The sequence below is a fragment of the Macrotis lagotis genome, chromosome 4 (genome assembly GCF_037893015.1).
Source record: "Macrotis lagotis isolate mMagLag1 chromosome 4, bilby.v1.9.chrom.fasta, whole genome shotgun sequence".
NCBI lineage: Eukaryota > Metazoa > Chordata > Mammalia > Peramelemorphia > Peramelidae > Macrotis > Macrotis lagotis.
Window position 1 is genome coordinate 9062592 of NC_133661.1, and position 18098 is coordinate 9080689.

At 39.1% G+C, this 18098-nt stretch overlaps 1 protein-coding gene across 1 annotated transcript in view; it reads left to right on the forward strand.

The window, feature by feature from the left end:
* The window catches only part of ADAM12 (ADAM metallopeptidase domain 12), a 371590-nt gene that overhangs the window by 72214 nt on the left and 281278 nt on the right, over positions 1 to 18098 (forward strand). Inside the window, exon 3 of the mRNA XM_074232182.1 lies at positions 5525 to 5598. Within this exon, the coding sequence (XP_074088283.1) occupies positions 5525 to 5598 (74 nt within the window). The remainder of the gene's footprint in view (positions 1 to 5524; positions 5599 to 18098) is intronic.

Below are 18098 nucleotides of genomic sequence, written 5' to 3' on the forward strand. Positions count from 1 at the left end.
TTGGTGCTCACTTTTACATATGGTATCCAAGCACTTCATAGCCTATAATTTACATATTTTACCATTACTGCATATACCAAAACCTGATGTAATCTAGTCCAGGTAGTAAAATCAATTCTACTTGACTTTGGAGGAGCTCAAAAACTCTGCCTTTGCCGCATCTCTATCCTTGCTCCTCCATCCATGTAGGAAATAGATCATATCACTTCTCAGAGCAGTAGTCTAAAATTAAAGCTGACCTAGCTCAGAGAATTTGTTGGGTGGCCCCTTCTTTGTGCTGGCATGGTAATTGTTTTGATTTAAAAAACCCATCATTCATTCCCAGCTCCGACTGGACTTGAGTAAATAGAGATACTGTTTATGTCAACAGGGTATCTAAATAGAGTAGGTCAGAATGTTAATAAGAAGTTGAAATGAGATTTGCCATGGATTAGTAGTAACAGAGCTATCCATCCCCCAGATAATTGAGCATTTACTTTATACAACTTTGCAAGAAGTATACAGACAGTTTCCAAAGAAGAGAGGGTTATCTAGTGATCTTTGTGAAATAACAGGATATTATTTCAGAAAGTCGACTGAGGACAAACCGCTCCTAAGCTGGTATTAGAAATAAACTACTTCCTTACTTGATTCCTGATAACATTATCAAATGTCCTCAACAATATTTTCTTGATTTGAAATCAAGAATCCTGTTGATACACTTTCAGTTTATTGTCAGACTCAGCAAAATGCAATTTTTTAAGGATTCCATAAAATACCTTGTATCTTAGAGGAAAATACCTAAGAAACTAAACAATTTGTGGTCTCTCAATTCAAATCTCAAACAAGATTCCTTTACCCCCCCCCAACCTATCCTTGGCTCCTTTAGCCCCATTATTTTGTTTCTGTCCATTAGGATTTTGTCTTTGAGGTAAAGATGAGATGAAATTATGGAGGTGGTGTAATCAAAGAAATAAAAGATGAGTGGTCACATGGCAAGAGTAAGGCATGACTGATCAATAGTCTGTGTTCTAGAGGGGCTCCATTCGTCTCCTCTCAATATAAACAGAGTATGAACAAGACCCTCAAAACCTGATTTGGACTATGGAGGTCAAACTTATGGGAAGACATGGTTGAGACTCCAATGCAGATAGGGTTGGGTCATTACCAGAATGAGGGGTAGTGGCATCATATGTCTCTTAGAGCATAGGGAAGCTGTCTCTTCCTTGATGATATTTGTCCTTCGATTTTTGGTTGTCTTTTGTATTTAAGTTAGGCAGTAGGGTTAAGTGACTTGCCCAAGGCCACACAGCTAAGTAATTATTAAGTGTGTGAGGTCAAATTTGAACTCATATCCACTGCACCACCTAGCTGCCCATGTATGTCCTTTGTTATCGAAGAAGACCACGACATCAGGGAGCTGATACCATGACAAGCACATGAATTGGATTGTAGTGAAGGGATGCTGTACTAAGTCACCAGCCTCACTTTCTCCTCCAGAGTCATCTGGGTCCAATGGTCAGATGTGAATCAGGACTGGAGATGGCCCAAAGGTAGTGGTGTGTTGGCAAATGTTTAACAATTATCTTTCCAAAGCAGCAAGGAAAACAACATTTGCATAACAAAGTATGCAAGACCTACTCCTCAGTTTGATGTCTGTATTAACATTTTCTCCATCACTTTCATAAGTCTCAACAATCAGCAGAACAATAAATCAAGCCTTGATTTGTTTTGTTTGCTGATTCTCAAGGCCTCAAGATCCAACTGAAAATTTAACAATTTAGCACACTGAACATTTAAAGAAACCAGTCCAAGCAGATTCCTGTGTAAAGCACATGGAAATATGCATTCTTTCAATTAAAGAATTGTCAGCAGAGCCTAAAGAAATCCTAGAAGATAATGTTAGAACAAGATATTAAGAGGTATGGGTCTCTTATTTTCTTGGGAAGCAAGATGCCACATACACCAAGGAAATTATTTCAAGCTACAAATATAATGTCTTAGTGGTTCTAGGACTGGATGAACTTGCCCTATTGTTAAGTTTTTAAAATAAAGTCATTTGTGCTCAGTATCTTAATCAAATCCAAATTGGAAACAACATCGAAATACATACAAGTAGGAAAAATACCTGGTTGAGGTAGAACTAATGTTATTTGAAGGAAGATATGCATGCCATCAATTCAAATGGAAATGACTGTTTCCTTGCTGGAAGCACATTTGAAAACTTATATCACAATTAAAAGAATTGTGATTTGTTCTATGCTTCAGTTTCCACATCTGTAAAATGGAGACAATAATATTTCTTCTGCCTATCCCATAGAGTTATTGAAAGGAAAATATTTTGTAAATGTTTTGCTCCCTGAGCAGTTAATCCACTTATCTTTTTTTTTGTATTTTTACCAATTTTTTGCAAGGTTTTGAGTTGTATGTTTTTCTCCCTCCCTCCCTCCCTCCCTTCCTCCCTTCCTTCCTGTCCTCTCTCCCCCTGACTGAAAGCAATCTGATATAGGCCCTGCATTAATAACCATGCTAAACACAGATCAATATTGATCATATCGTGAAGGAAGAATCAGATCCAAACAGAAGAAAGAAAACAGAGAAAAAAATGACATAATACATAAGACAACTTTTAAAAATTGAAGATAGCAAGCTTTGGTCTTTTTTTTTTAAGATTTTTGCAAGGCAAATGGGGTTAAGTGGCTTACCCAAGGCCACACAGCTAGGTCATTATTAAGTGTCTGAGACCGGATTTGAACCCAGGTACTCCTGACTCCAAGGCCGGTGCTTTATCCACTACGCCACCTAGCTGCCCCCTTTTGTCTTCTTTTAAACTCCACAGTTCCTTCTCTGGATATGGATGGTATCATCACAAGTCTTTTAAAATTGTCTTTGATTATTGTCCTGCTAAGATGAGCAAGTCCATCACATGTTGTAGTTAAGGTATACAGTGTACTTCTGGTTCTGCTCATTTCACTCAACATCAGTTCATGCTATTCTTTCTAGGCTTTGCTGAAATCCCATCCCTCCTGATTTCTTATAAAACAATAGTGGTCCATCCCCTACATACACCACAATTTGTTTGGCCATTCCTTAATTGGTGGGCATCCCCTCAATTTTCAATTCTTTGCCACTGCAAAAATCCACTGACCTCTTCACTTGGTCCTGGAGAGAATCAGTCACCGAATAGGTGAGTGATTATGCACAAGCTTGCTCAGTCCACAGTAGCCTGCCTTAAATCCTCTCCAGCCGGGTACTCCCCCACTTCACCCCTCCCAGCTTCTTGCCTGTGTCCTCCAGACTGGATCTTCAGAGTCCAGGGATGAGCCATTTTGATTAGTAGGCAAAGGAGTTCAAACTCCCTTAAGCCACTAAATTCAGCTTAGGATGTTTCTCATTCTATAAGACACTCCATCCCAGGATATCCTGGCCAGTATCCATACCTGGCTTCAGCCCACCTTCCAGTGTATGCTCAGTGGCACAGTGGATAAAGAGCTCTGGCCTTGGATTCAGGAGGACAATTCGAATCTAGTCTAAGATACTTGCCACTTACTAGCTGTGTGACCTTGGACAAGTCATCTAACCCTAATTACCCCACACCCAGAGTCATTTCCAATTGTCCTGTTTCTTATCTGGCCACTGGACCCAGATGACTGGAGAAGAAAATGAGGCTGGTGACTTAGCACAGCACCCCTCACTCAAATCCAATTCACGTGCTTGTCACGTCTCGAATGTAGTGGTCTTCTTAAAAAATGAAGAACAAACATTATTAAACAGGACTGGTTGTATTGGGGAAAGGATGGAATAATTAACTGTCTAGAACTGTATTCCCCAGTCCTGGAACTTCCCAGCCCCTAACTCCATCCCCTGGCCCCCATTTACCTGTGTGTTTTGTCTTCCCTATTAGAAAGTAAACTCCTTGAAGGGAGAAGTTGTCTCACAAAGAGCCTACTAAGAGTTCCCTTCCTAACACATAGTGGGGACTTGAGAAATATATTTTCATCCATCCATTCAGTCATTCTGGAAATGTGAGTTAAGGATTTTTGCTCTTTCTAGAATCACTTTAGCTCTTGCTACAGACAAATTTCAGGAAAATTATAATAAATCCTATGCAAAAGAGTTCCAAAAACAATTAGTCCTTTATCCTTGAGAGTCGGAGAATAGCGCTCATCTTTATCTATTGCTTCACCTTTTAATAACATCTCACATTTTGATTGTACTTGATGGGTTACATCAGGGGTGTTTAACTCCAAAAGAAAGGAATCCCTGCCATTAGGGCTGCACATTTACATAAAAACCACACATTAGCATTATCCGTTTTATTGAGGGCAGCTAGATGGTACAGTGGATAGAGTCAGGAAGACCTGAGTTCAAATCTATCTTGTTTTAATCCCTGTTTGCCTCAGTTTCCTGCTCTGTAAAATGAACTGAAGAAGGAATGGGAAATTACTCCAGTATCTCTGCTAAGAAAGCCCCAAGTAGGGTTATGAAGCATTTAACAATTGAAAAAAAAAAATGAAAAAATGACTGACTGAAATGTTTTTTGTTTATTTCATTAACTATTTCCCAATTACATTTTAATCTGGTTCAAGCTGCACTACCAGATGCCTCTATGTTACATTACAGATCCACTCCTCAGGGGAACAAGAGAGGTTTTGAATCCAGAGTCCTCTCTGCCAGTGGGTAAACAAAAGAAGCCAGAATCAGGGATGGGATGGGGGAACATGTCTAGAGACTAAAGTAGAGACTCTCTGGGAAAATGGGCTTTCAGCCTCCTGTTACATGCTGGTAGAAAAAAGCAAGGCCCTCTTACTTAACCTCCTACCTCAGAGGAAGGCTTGTAAGTTGTGGTCCCCAAAAAGAGAGGGAAGAGAATGTCATATCCTCACCTTCCTTCACTAGGCTGGCTAGCAGGAAAATGGGTCACTCCTCCAGCTCCAGAAAATTCCATCTTCTGCTACTAGTCTGAGTAGAGAGAGGTTCTTCCCTGCTCTGGCACATCATCCTACCTCATCCATCACTTTCCTGATGCCTTGACTAGGATGACCAGAGTGCCTTCTCTACTTATGAATGATAGGTTAAGTCCCTTCCTGACTTTGAACCTCAGTTTCCTCAGTTTGTAAAATGGGAGAAGGGATTCTGTAATCCCCAGACTCTCTTCTATAATCACCAGACTATCAGTTAGGTAGTATAATAAATAAAACCCTATACCTAGACTTAACAAGATCTGAGTTCAGATCTGAACTCAGATACTTCTGGTTGCATAACCACTTAACCTCCATCTGCCTCATTTTTCTCATCTGCAAAGTGGGAATTCTAAGAGCATCTCCCTTCAGGGTTATTTGGGAAGATAAAATGAGAGAATATTTGTAAAGTGTGCTGCAAATTTTAACATGCTATGTAAATGTCAGTAGTTATTAAATCCTAGGAGTGTGATTATGAGGAAGCCCAGTTTCCAGTGGTGGGTGGCAGAACCACTTTGAATATCCAGGCCAAAAAGGAAACAGAGAAAATTGTCTCATGGAAAACTTATGTTCCTTTCCCCCAGGATCACCCAGTGAGGCTGAGCTTTCGAATCGAAGTGGACAGGAAGGAGCTGATCATACACCTGGAGAAAAATGAGTAAGTGACCCAGGCATGCATTGATTCCAAATGATCAGAGCATAGTGACAGCTCATGGAGGAATGGGGACAGAGAACTTGGAAATGCCATTTCATTCTCCAATCTGGAGGTTGGTCTTGGGTCCTTCTGATTGATAGGAGAGTTTTGATCTTGGGAATGAACAACGAATTCATGACTATATCATTCATTTGTAACATTTAGGTGGCATTGAGGGGACTGATTTTGCTTGGTTTGATTTTTGACTTCTCTTGATCTAGTATGTTGGAAAATTCCCTTAGTTGCCTTTTGCAGGCTTCTGAAATATCTAAGGAGAATAACACACAGATGGAGAGAAAGTGTCCACCATGAGAAAACTCCTTTCCATTTTTGATTTGATTTGATTTGCTATTTTAATTTGGGGGCAGGTCATCGCTTACAAAAATCTACATTTTATTGATAATAGGGCTCTAAGGTTCACAAAACACTTTATAAATATTAGCTCATTTGATCCTGAAAACAACTATGGGAAGAAAGTGCCATTATTTTCCCAAGTTACACATGAGGAAACTGAGGCAGGCAGCAATTAAGTGACTTGCCCAAGTTCACAAACCTAGTAAAATCATGAAGTGGGATTAGAATTCAGAGCTTTACAAAATGGTCTAACACTTATTGGGGGCAAGGGAAGAGAGGAAATGCCAGCAGAAAAAAAAATGATCAATGAGAAAACAGTTTTGATGGTTTGGTCATATCATATAACTGTGAGCCCATCCCTTCAGCATTTGTATGTTTTTAAATTATATACTTTTATTACTAAACTAAGAATTTTATGCCTTACAAGGCATATGTAAACACTGAAGCTAGAAAAGTCTGAGATAAAGATAAAATACTATTTGATATTTTATTTTACAAATATTTTATAAATTTTATAATAATATTTAATATGTTACAATAAATAATTTTCCTCTTACTAAAATGTTATTAATGACAATATGTTTGGTGACAGATAATATTTAGTTTTGCTGTGGACAAATCAGTATTTCTCTGAGCCCGTAGTGGTACAGTGGATAGATCCCTGAACTCATAGTCAGGAAGACCTGAGTTCAAATTCAGCTTTAGATGCTTACTACCTGTGTGACCTTAGGCAAGTCATTTAACCTCTAGCTGTCTCAGTTTCTTCAACTGCAAAATAACACCCACCTGTCAAAGTTGTTGTAAGGATCAGAGAAGTCAAAATTTGTTAAAGAGTTTACTTTGTATGGTACTAGAAATAATTGCTTAGTCCCTTCTGCCTTCAGAGTCTATTTCTTTGTGCTTACATCCTGGGGGGGTTGATATTTCAGTGTTAGGGCACGATAGAAATGTTGGTTCTTATTACAAGTCAAATGAGTCTTCTGAGTCTTTGGTTCATTCACAGGTGGAATGGCAGAATTGGTAGTGGGCTTTTCCAGTGATAGATCTTTCTTCCTACTTCAAACTTCTTTCTCAAAAACTAGGTGAACATTATCAGGCCTCTTCAGTAGTTCACTTTTAATAGATAACTAAAACTCTAAGAGGATTTTTTTGGTCTAGTTTGTTTTCTAAGAGATAGAAGATATCATTTTCTGGAATGCCTCAGTGGAAGGTCTGAGGTTCAGTTTTAGGCCTGGTGAAGATCCTCAGAGATTATGTCTTCCAACCTATTTTTTTTTCAGAAGAGAAAACAGAGGGTCAGAGATCTGATTTGAGTAAAGTCCCATAGTTGGGATTTGAATATAGAAATCCTTGTTCTTTTATTCCAAGCCAGCACTTTAATCTCAATATCCCCCATAAAAGATGATATAGAACCTGAGCATGCCTCAGTAAATCTGACTGGCATTCCATTTGGAGTTCATCCATCCAGGGAGCCATTTATAAGCATTTTTTAAATGTTTATTTATTTAAGGCAGTAGGGTTAAGTGACTTGCCCAAGGTCACACAGCTAGGCAATTATTAAGCGTTTGAGGTTGGATTTGAACTCAGGTCCTCCTGATTCCAGGGCTTGTGCTCTATCCACTGTGCCACCTAGCTGCCCCCATCTAAAAGCATTTTTAAAAGAATTTACCATGGGTTGAGTGCTGTGATAAAAGCTGGAGATATCAAGAAAAGGTAAAGACATTCTCTCCCCTCCAGGAGATTATATTGTAATGGAAGAACACATGTGTAGATAAATGAATATATCCAATTTGCTTTTCTGCCTGAATTTTCCACCTGCAAAGAAGAGGGAAAACCCAGTAGTTGCTGGAGGGAACATCCAATAGAATAAAATCATCTATCCATTAGAGTCTTTGGTTCTCTGAATTAGCAAATCGAGCAAATTGAATCATAAGAGCTAAAATGGGTGAGAACAGAACACCTTCAAGTAGGGAAATGACCCAACAACTCAGTCTCCTTTCTAGGGTACCTGAGATTTTAACAAGAGATTCGGCTAGAGCTTGAGTCATCCTTAAAGGACGACTAGTCCGACTTCTTCATTTGACAAATAAGAGTTTAAATAACTTGACCAAAGTGACTGAGATAGTTAGCAGTGCCAGCAGGATTTGTACCCAAGTTCCTAGTCGCTAGGCCCTTTTCACTATATCCAGCTGCCTCCCACAGGAATGATTTAATAACAATATGAGGGGCAGCTAGGTGGCGCAGTGGATAGAACACTGCCCCTGGAGTCAGGAGGACCTGAGTTCGGATCCAGCCTCGGACACTTAATAATTGCCTAGCTGTGTGGCCTTGGTCAAGTCACTTAACCCCATTGCCTTAAATAAAAAATTTTTCTTAAATTAAAAATAATATAACAATATGAGTCTTTCTCAAGGAAGGAGATTTTCATTTCTTTTGTCAACTTTCTCAATTTGCTGATTGCAAGTTGACACCTCAGAATTGTTTTTATATGTATTCCTCTTATTATTACTGATTTGGAGCATTCTTTCATATGACTGGGAATCGTTTTCAATTAGTTTACAAATTAGACATAAGCTTTGACTACTTATCTCTTGGGGAATGGTATTTAGTCTTTCATACCTTTTCTTATTGTCTCTATATCTTGGATATAAGACCTTTATCAAAGATATATGATACAATGATATTTTTTCCAGTTGATTTGTTTCCCTTCTTATTCTAATTACATAAATTCTGTTCCTGCAAAGGCTTTTGATATTGAGTAATCTGAATGTTATATTTTATAATTGCCTCATCCCTTGTTTCATTAAATTGTGTTGTCTTATTATTCTGCTCTGAGTTTTTGAAATCATGCTCAAAGTCCCTGAGGTTAATTAGTAACATTTCCTTTCAACCAAGATGGTGCTCTCTTCTGGTGTTAAATGAGAAGACTTCAGGTTATCTTAGATATCACCATGAAAACAATGGGATTAGTTATCAGTAAAATGGTGATTTTATTTTTTTTTTTGTCTTTGACTAACTAGTCCCTAGAACATTGTCTGGTTCATAGAAATAAAGATAGGGACAAGAACTGTGATTTTAGCAATGCTGGGAAGTCCAGGGAGAGCAAACATCCTTTGCAAAACTCATGGAGCTGTCCAGCATGTGGAGGAGGTAAGTGACTAGTTCAGTGTCACAGGACAGAGAAGGACTTGAACTCAGGTCCTGCTACCTGTGAACCTGGTTCTGCTGCTCTGCTACCTGGCTCATAATAGCTGCTTAACAAATGATGATTGGTTGATGGATGAAATTGATGGTTACTATTCCTATTAACTCTCTTTACAATTAGGAATCCACTTTGGCTTTGTTTTGTTGTGATGTGGATGGTTCATGTTAGACATCATGTATTATCTAGTTCCTGCTTTCCTGGCCTGCTGGTGGTCTTTGACCTCCAGGCCAGAGTCTGACTGACGTGACCCAGAAATCTTGGGGAATAAATTTCATTCTTGCTGTGTAACAGTCTTTATTTGGAAATGTCATCCCTCTCAGGCATTGCAGTTTTAAGCAAAATCTTGCATGAGTATCCACTATAATTCCCATTTGAATATGATCCTGGTAACTGAGGCTGCTTTTTGGGATAACTTCTAGCTTATAGCAAAAGTAGAGGGAAGGTTTGGGGTAATCTCAAGTAATGCTGAGCCATTGAAACTATGATTTAGCTAATTGTGCTCTAGAAGACTTCAATGTGCAGCCTCTCATGAGGCTGTGGGGGCAGTCTTGTCCAACTTGGACCTCAGGGCATACCTAGGAGTGTCAAGGGAGGTCACTTGGGACTTGATGTCAGCCAGAATTGCAAGCAATGAGAACTGTACCCAAGTGATGAACTGCCTGAGGGGGAAGGAGGTGGGATGTCTTCCCCACTTGCCTCCTACTTCTCCATTGAAGATCTTAAGCCTGTAGCACAATGTTTCTTAGTAGGGAGCCTTGTTCAGATGTGGTTAGCAATGGATTGTGTTCAAGTGACTTATTCTAAAGTTCAGGGATTTGGTATTTTAGTATCAGAGTAAATGCCAAGGGCTTGGGAAGAATGATTAAGGCAGGGGCGGCTAGGTGGCATAGTGCATAAAGCACCAGCCCTGGAGTCAGGAGTACCTGGGTTCAAATCCAGTCTCAGACACTTAGTAATTACCTAGCTGTGTGGCCTTGGGCAAGCCACTTAACCCTGTTTGCCTTGAAAAAACCTAAAAAAAAAAGAGAGAGAATGATTAAGGCACACAGAATGGAGCAATGGACAGAGTACTACCTTCGGAGAGCTCTTAGATCTGAATTCCAATCTCTCCCTTATTATTTGCCTTGACCTTGGGCTAATCAGTTCCCCTCTCTGATATCATTGTCCTCTGCATTAGAAAGAGGGACTGGACTACAAGATTTCTAAGGCCTTTTCTAGTTCTCATTTCTATGGTACCAAGAAAATTTAATTTCAAGTGTCCTCTAAGATAAAAGGATCCTTATTTCCTTTCATTGCCATGAGCTGTAAGGAGGAATTTCCTAGTAGAGCCCTGGTCAGCTCCTTCTGCCAAAGTTTTCTTAGTGTGAAAAATGGTCTTTTTTAATTCTTATTTGCCCAGATTTTCTTTCCTCCCTAAGACTTAAATTCCTGTGAACTTAAAGGGTTGTCTTGCTTCTTCCAAGTTATTTGTGTTACATAGACTTGTAGAAAGGTCAAGGTGGCATATGGTTTTGAAGAAGTCTTTTTTTCTTATTTGTGCATAAATGAGAGATCCTCAAGATGAAGACTTACCACCTTCTGGAAAGAACACATGTCAGGGCTCCAAATCTGGAATATTGAAGCCCCAAGGAGACATCCAAAGAAAGGGTATTTCATAGGAGAACAGCTTTTCATCTCTCCTTGCAGCCTTGGTTGCTAGTCACTTCTTGGGTCCTGTGATTTCTCCTTCAATCCATGCTAAGGGAACAATATTCCTTTTCTAAACTTTGCATAGAATTGGAGGTGCATGTTCTAGAGGACATGGTAATTGTAGGGGAAAGGGGGACCAGATTTAGAAGCAGAAAGAAGCTTAAGCCATAGCTCTGCCTGGGACACCCAGCAATCTTTTCACCTCACTGGGCCTCTGTTGCCTTTTCTATAAATTAGATAGTGGCAGGGGAGGGACTCTGGATTAAATCATCTCCATTGTTCTTTCCATTTCTTAATAGATGATCCTTTTATCCTTGAGGGTTTTCTGAAGGGAGTTAGTGACAGCTTAGATGCAAATGCATGAATTTGACATTTGAGTCCAAATATTTTCCTTTAATCCTTTACAATTTTCTTCCCATTCTGGTGACAAAATCATCAAAATCACAGAAACTTAGAACTAGAAGGGCTCCATCTGGTCCAACCCACACTCAGCAGTCATTATCTAGCCTTTGCTTAAAGGCAGCAGTGAGGGGGATACCACCCAAGGGAGATTATTCTCGCCTTTCTGTGGGTGTGTCAGGGGATTCCTGATCTCTTGGAGGTGGTTAACCATGGAGTTGGTAAAACACTATGCCTTCTTTATTTTAAATCTTAATAGTATTTCATTTTTTTCCAATTATAAGTAAAGATAATTTTCAACATTCATTTTTGTAAAATTATGAGTTCCAATGTTTTCTCCCTCATTCCTTCCCTTCTTCTTCCCTCTCCAGACAGTAAGCAAACTGATAGAGGTTATTCATGCACGTCATCTTACACAGATTTCCTTATTAGTCATGTTTTAAATGAAGAATCAGAAAAGAGGGAAAAGGTATAAGTAAGAAAAAGCAAAAAAATAAATTTAAACAAGTGAAAATAGTCTGTATTCAGACTCCTTTAGTTCTTTCTCTTCATGTGGTCGTTTTTTTCCATCATGAGTCCTTGAATTCTCTTAGAGTTGATCATTATACAATGTTGCTGTTAGCTGTTCTGCTCACTTTACTTTCTGTCAATGCTTAGAAATCTTTCCAGGTTTTTCTGAAATCTGTCTGCTCATCATTTCTAATAAAACAGTAATACTCTGTCTTATTCATATACCATCATTTGTTCAACTACTCCCCAATTGAGGGGCACCCCCTCAGTTTCCAATTTTTTGCCACCACAAAAAGAACTGCTATGATTATTTTTGTGCCTGTGAGTCATTTTTCCTTTTTTATGATCTCTTTGGAGTATACAGACCTAGTAATCACTGTGCCTTCTGGGCCACTAGGGATCTCAGCACAAGGGATCTCATCTGTCAATTCTCCAAAGAGGATTCACTCTGATGATGATGATGGTGATAGTCATTATTATTATTATTATTATTATTTCTAACCTGATCAGTCTAGATAACTCTCAATGAAGTGTGCCCCCTCTCACGGGGCAAGTTGGCACTTCCTTTGCAATTTATACTTTGAGAAAGTTTCCTGGGCTATGGAAGCAATTTTCCCAGGATCACTCTACCTGTATGTGTTAAGACAGACTGGAAGTCATTTTGACTCTGAAGCCAGCTCTCTCTTCATTACAATGACTAGTATAAGATATATATATATATATATATATATATATATATATATGTATATATATATATATATAGAGAGAGAGAGAGAGAGAGAGAGAGAGAGAGAGAGAGAGAGAGGGTCATTTGAAAAGCAGATGAATTTTACATAGATCATTTCATTTCATCTTCATGCACTGTTATTTGCTATTATTATCCCCATTTTGCACATGAGGAACCTGAGGCACAGTGACTTGCCCAGAGTTATCCAATTCCTAAGTGCCTGTGGTAGGACTGAACCCCATCTTGCTGCCTCTAAATCCAGTCCCTTCTCCACTGCCCCCACCTGAAGATACTGGAGTCTTTCCTCTCATATTTTCATATTTTGTAACTAGCAAGTAAGACTCAAATCATCCCTCATCTTGCTTCATCACTGTCCTATGTCCTTTTACAGCCCCACCTATGCTTGTATACATTTTGGGGGTCATTTTTTTGCATTTGAACCATTATTGGAGATACCCTGCTGTCCACTTATGCTCTCCATGCATCTCTTTATTACCCTTTGCATCAGCCGAGATTTAAATTCTTCTGATATTATGGTGGTCCATGAGACACAGTCAGATGGCATTGCCATGAACATATTGGTATTAAAAGGATGGCACATTTTCTATCAGGGAGCTTTTGAAAAGCATGAAAAATAATGTCTAGTTGTCCCAGATTTAATCCGGCCCTCTGTTCTCCCAACACTCAATTCTGTGCCCATCTCACTGCTCATTCGCAGTGACTGGCCAAGACATATGTGCCAGTGGAGCAACTTAGTAGGCTGCCCATTCATCTACATGTCATCATCTGGCCAAACTTCATTCTTTTCTCTACCACCATCTTTAAATACTCCACTGGAGAGTGGAGATGATTCTGAATTCTCCAAGTCTCTGTAAGGGCAGTCAAGTTTGAGCACAGGCTTAACGATAAACTAAGGACCTGACTTGGACCCTGCTGCTGTACTCATAGCAAGCTGGGGTTTGGAAACATCTCTCTGGATATCCTCCTCTATCTCTTCCCAGCTGTCAAAAGTCAATATTCTGTTATTCATAGGAGAAATTATCCCCCTCAGATCATTAGAATGGCAAAACTGTAGACTTTTTAAAAATGCATATAATTTAAAAATTACAAACCTGGCTTTGTTCTTGCAATTGAGACAACAGAAATAGCTCCAAACATAAAATGAATATTTTCTGTAAGTCTTTTCTCCCAAAATAATGGTGGTACATTATAATGATTCATTCTAAGAGGCATCCAATTCAATACCTAGGATTAACATTCTGGCCAAGTTTCAGAGGAAGAAGATGCATTAGGGTGACATGGAAAGAGTACTGGTTTTTGTATTCAGAGGATCTGGGTTCAAATTCCACTCTCCTATTTATCACTTGTGTGATCTTGGACAAGTCACTTCCTCCTCTAGGGTTCTATTTACTTATAATTTGAGAGTATGATATCTAGTAATTACATGGCCCTTTAAGACTTGTTGAATGAAATGTATTGAGATAGATCTTTACAAAACAACCCTGTAGACTATCATTATCCATTTTACAGATGAAAGAACTGAAGCTGAGAAGCTAAGATATATACCTGGGTCACATAGCTAATAAATGTCCAAGGGCAGATTTGAACATAGATCTTCCTGATGTTATTCTGGGTCCTCCCCATTGTACTAACTCAGTGCCATTAAGTTTAGGCACACAAGGTCAGAAGTCTCTTCCAGCTTTGAATCTTTGGTTCTTGTACTTTACTACTGAGTATGGGAACAAAATTTTACTAGTCCTAGGTAATTATTCTCTCTTATCAAGGAAGGGCCTTGGGGGGGTCAAAGGATTCTTGAGTTTGAAAGCATCATATTCTTTAATAATGTGTAGAGGTTAAGTGACCCAAGATCACATTGCCAGTATGTGTCAAAGGCAGGGTTTGAACCTAGGTCTGTCCTGCTCTGAGGCCTACTCTCTGTTCCTTGTGCCATGCTGTCTCACCCGCACCACCAGGGCCATCACCACCATCATCATCATCACTACCACCATCATCGGCATCAGCATCATAGCTAATATGTATATATAGAGATCTAAAATCTGCAAACTGCTTTACCAATATTTTATTTCATTATTATTATTAGTAGTAGTAGTAGTAGTATATTTTCCCCATTTTACAGATGAGAAAACTGAGACACAGAAGTTCACTCAAGATCAACTCAAGTGTTGTGATTTCCTAACCCAAATAAATCCTATCATAGAGTAGATTTAATCCCTACAGTTTGTATTATATTTCATTCAGTTGGTCCAGTGCTTAATGTAATTAAAGTAGGGGTTTGATATGTGCCTGCTGTCTTATTGTGACAAAACTTAATGATTCTCCTCCAACAAGTACCCAATCTCCCTTCTATCTGGGAGGGTCCTAATTAAACTCATTGTGAATTCAGTCTGTATGTACTCATCCCATTTTTTTCTAGAATGATTTTATTTATTTTGAGTTTTTTGAGTTTTACTATTTTCCCCTATTTTTGCTTCCCTCCCCCACCCCCACAGAAGGCAGTCTGTTAGTCTTTACATTATTTCCATGTATACACACATCCATGTTTGGATACATGTATACATACATATTATACATTGATCTAAGTTGAATGTGATAAGAGAGAAATCATACCCTTAAAGATGAAAAATAAAGTATAAGAGAGAGCAAAAATACATAATGAGATAACGGGTTTTTTTTCTCTCCGAAATTGAAGGTAATAGTCTTTGGTCTTTGTTCAAACTCCACAGTTCTTTCTCTGGATACAGATGGCATTCTCCATCACAGATATCCCAGGATTGTCCCAGATTGTTGCACTGATGGAATGAGCAAGTCCATCAAGGTTGATCATCACCCTCATGTTGCTGTTAGCATGTACAATGTTTTTTCTGGTTCTGCTCATCTCACTCAGCATCTGTTCATGCAAGTCCTTCCAGACTTCCCTGAATTCCCATCCCTCCTGGTTTCTAATAGAATAATAGTGGTCCATGACATACATACACCATAGCTTGCTAAGCCATTCCCCAATTAAAGGACATTTACTTGATTTCCAATTCTTTGCCACCACAAACAGGGCTGCTATGAATATTTTTTGTACAAGTGATGTTTTTACCCTTTTTCATCATCTCTTCAGGGTATAGACGCAGTAGTGGTATTGCTGGATCAAATGGGATGCACATTTTTGTTGCCCTTTGGGCATAATTCCAGAATGCTCTCCAGAAAGGTTGGATGAGTTCACAACTCCACCAACAATATATTAGTGTACCAAATTTTCCACATCCCTTCCAATATTGATCATTTTCCTTTCTGGCAATATTGACCAGTCTGAGAGGTGTGAGGTGGTACCTCAGAGGGCATCCCATTTTCAAATTTCTATCCCCAATGTTTGGGAAATAGTAAATTCTCAGTAATGTCTTCTTGATTAATGAATTCAGATCTTAGAAGTTTCTTTAAGAAAAATGAGAGAGATACATCTAATCATTAATGTCAGACAAGACATACAATAGAGAAACACTGAAACAATAGAGGATCACCAAAACCATTGCTGACATGGAGGATGTCTATGCAAGGTGCCAGTGAAAGAGAGATTTCCTATGGTTGTTAAGGGGCTGCAGATGCTCTGGATAGGAGACAAGCCTAGAGGACTACATCAGCCAAAAAGGTCTGAAACAAATATTATTGAGCAGCAAATTTGGAGTAAAATCCTGCCTACTCTGAAAAGGATCATTTCCTCTTTCTTTCTTTCTTTCTTTCTTTCTTTCTTTCTTTCTTTCTTTCTTTCTTTCTTTTTACACATTACTAAAACATTCTTATTAAGAGTAAACATAATATCCCCTCCCCCACAAAAATATAAAACCTCATGAGAGATATAGTAAAAGAAAGAGAAAAAATGTGTTTCAGTCTCTGTTCTGGAACCATCAGCTCTGTCTCGGGTGGATCACATTCTTTATCATAAGTCCATCACAGAAGTTACTTCCATATTTTTCCACAGTTGCTGTTGCTGATTGTAATTCCCTCCACCCATTCCTCCCCACTGTCATCTATTATATTTTCTTTCTCCTTTCACTCTGTCCCTCTTCTAAAATATGCTGTAGGATAACTGAGTGGTGCAGCAGACAGAGCACTGACCCTGGGTCCAAGAGGCCCCAAGAGCACATACCACCCCAGAGACCCAGCAACCACCCGGCCCCGTGGTCCTGGACAGGCCACCCAATCCCAAGCTTGCAAAAAGTAAAAAAGAAAATGTGTTATAGCTGACTGTTTTCTCCTATGATCTACCCTCTCCTCTATCATCCACATCGTCCCCCTTTGCCCTGTCCCCCTTCTCTCCTTTTTTCTCTAGATAGATGTCTATACCCTATTGAGTGTGTATGCTGTTTCCTCTCTGAGCCATTTCTGATGAGTGATGAAAAAGATCATTTCCAAGCAGAAAAGGTAAATGGAGGCAAGTTGCAGTCTTGTAATTTTTTTAAGGGAATGAGATCATTATATTTTATTTTTTGATAATAATGTTGATAGTTTTCTAAAAGACAAGAGTTATCAGGGCTTCCTGATACTATCTTTACAGATAGCTATCTAAAAAATCTGGTGTTGGGGCAGCTGGATGATGCAGTAGATAGAACACCGGCCCTGGAGATAGGAGGGTCTGAGTTCAAATCCAGTCTCAGACATTTAATAATTGCCTAGCTGTGTGACTTTGGGCAAGTTACTTAACCCCATTGCCTTGGGAAAACCCTCAAAAATCTGTTGTTATTACTACCTCTGTATATCCTCAAAAAAAAAAACAAACCCCTAACATCTGACCCAGATGCCTCCTTTTGCATCTCTAGAACATTATATGACTCCAAAATATCAGTGGGCTTTATTCTTCTCCAGTATCCTCCTGCCTTTATATAGGACATAGTAGGAAGCAACTTGAAGGGATGAGTTTATTTTTCATTTTGTTTCTGCACAACCAACACGTGGGAAGTGCCCATGTATAACCTAAAGCATCACCAGTGATTTCTGGGGGCTCTGGTGACTTATGGGCCCAGTTCACTTTCTCAGAACAGCTGAAGTCCCTTCCATTTCAGCCCAGAGGACCTGTTGCCAACTTTTTCATTTTCTCTTAATATTGAGAAACTTTCCTCCTGCTTCCCCAGTCCCCTACGTCATTGGTTGAGGGTGATGCATCCTGATAAACCCCAATGTCATCAAAGAGGTCCGGAAGTTATTCCCCTGAGATGGTTGTTTGCTGTTTCCTTGAAGTAGAGCCTCAGTGAAGAGCAATGTTCAGAAAGTCATGTTAGCAGAGCTGGCTTCTTTCCGTAATATATCCTCAGACCCAAAGGATTGTGGTTTGTTATTGTGTTAGAAATTAGAAAACAGCTTTTGAAACTTTCTGAAAAGAATCAGTTGTCAAAGAGGAAACATTAAAAAAAAAATACCCCAGAATGGGAATCAGCACACTTTGGTCCTCATCTCAGCTCTGTCCCCCTAGGGAACCTAAGCAAGGCACTTTATCTTTACCTCTGCACCTCAATTTCCCCATCTGTACAAGATGAATATTATAGGATTGTTTTTTGTGTGTTATGGTTTCTTTTGACA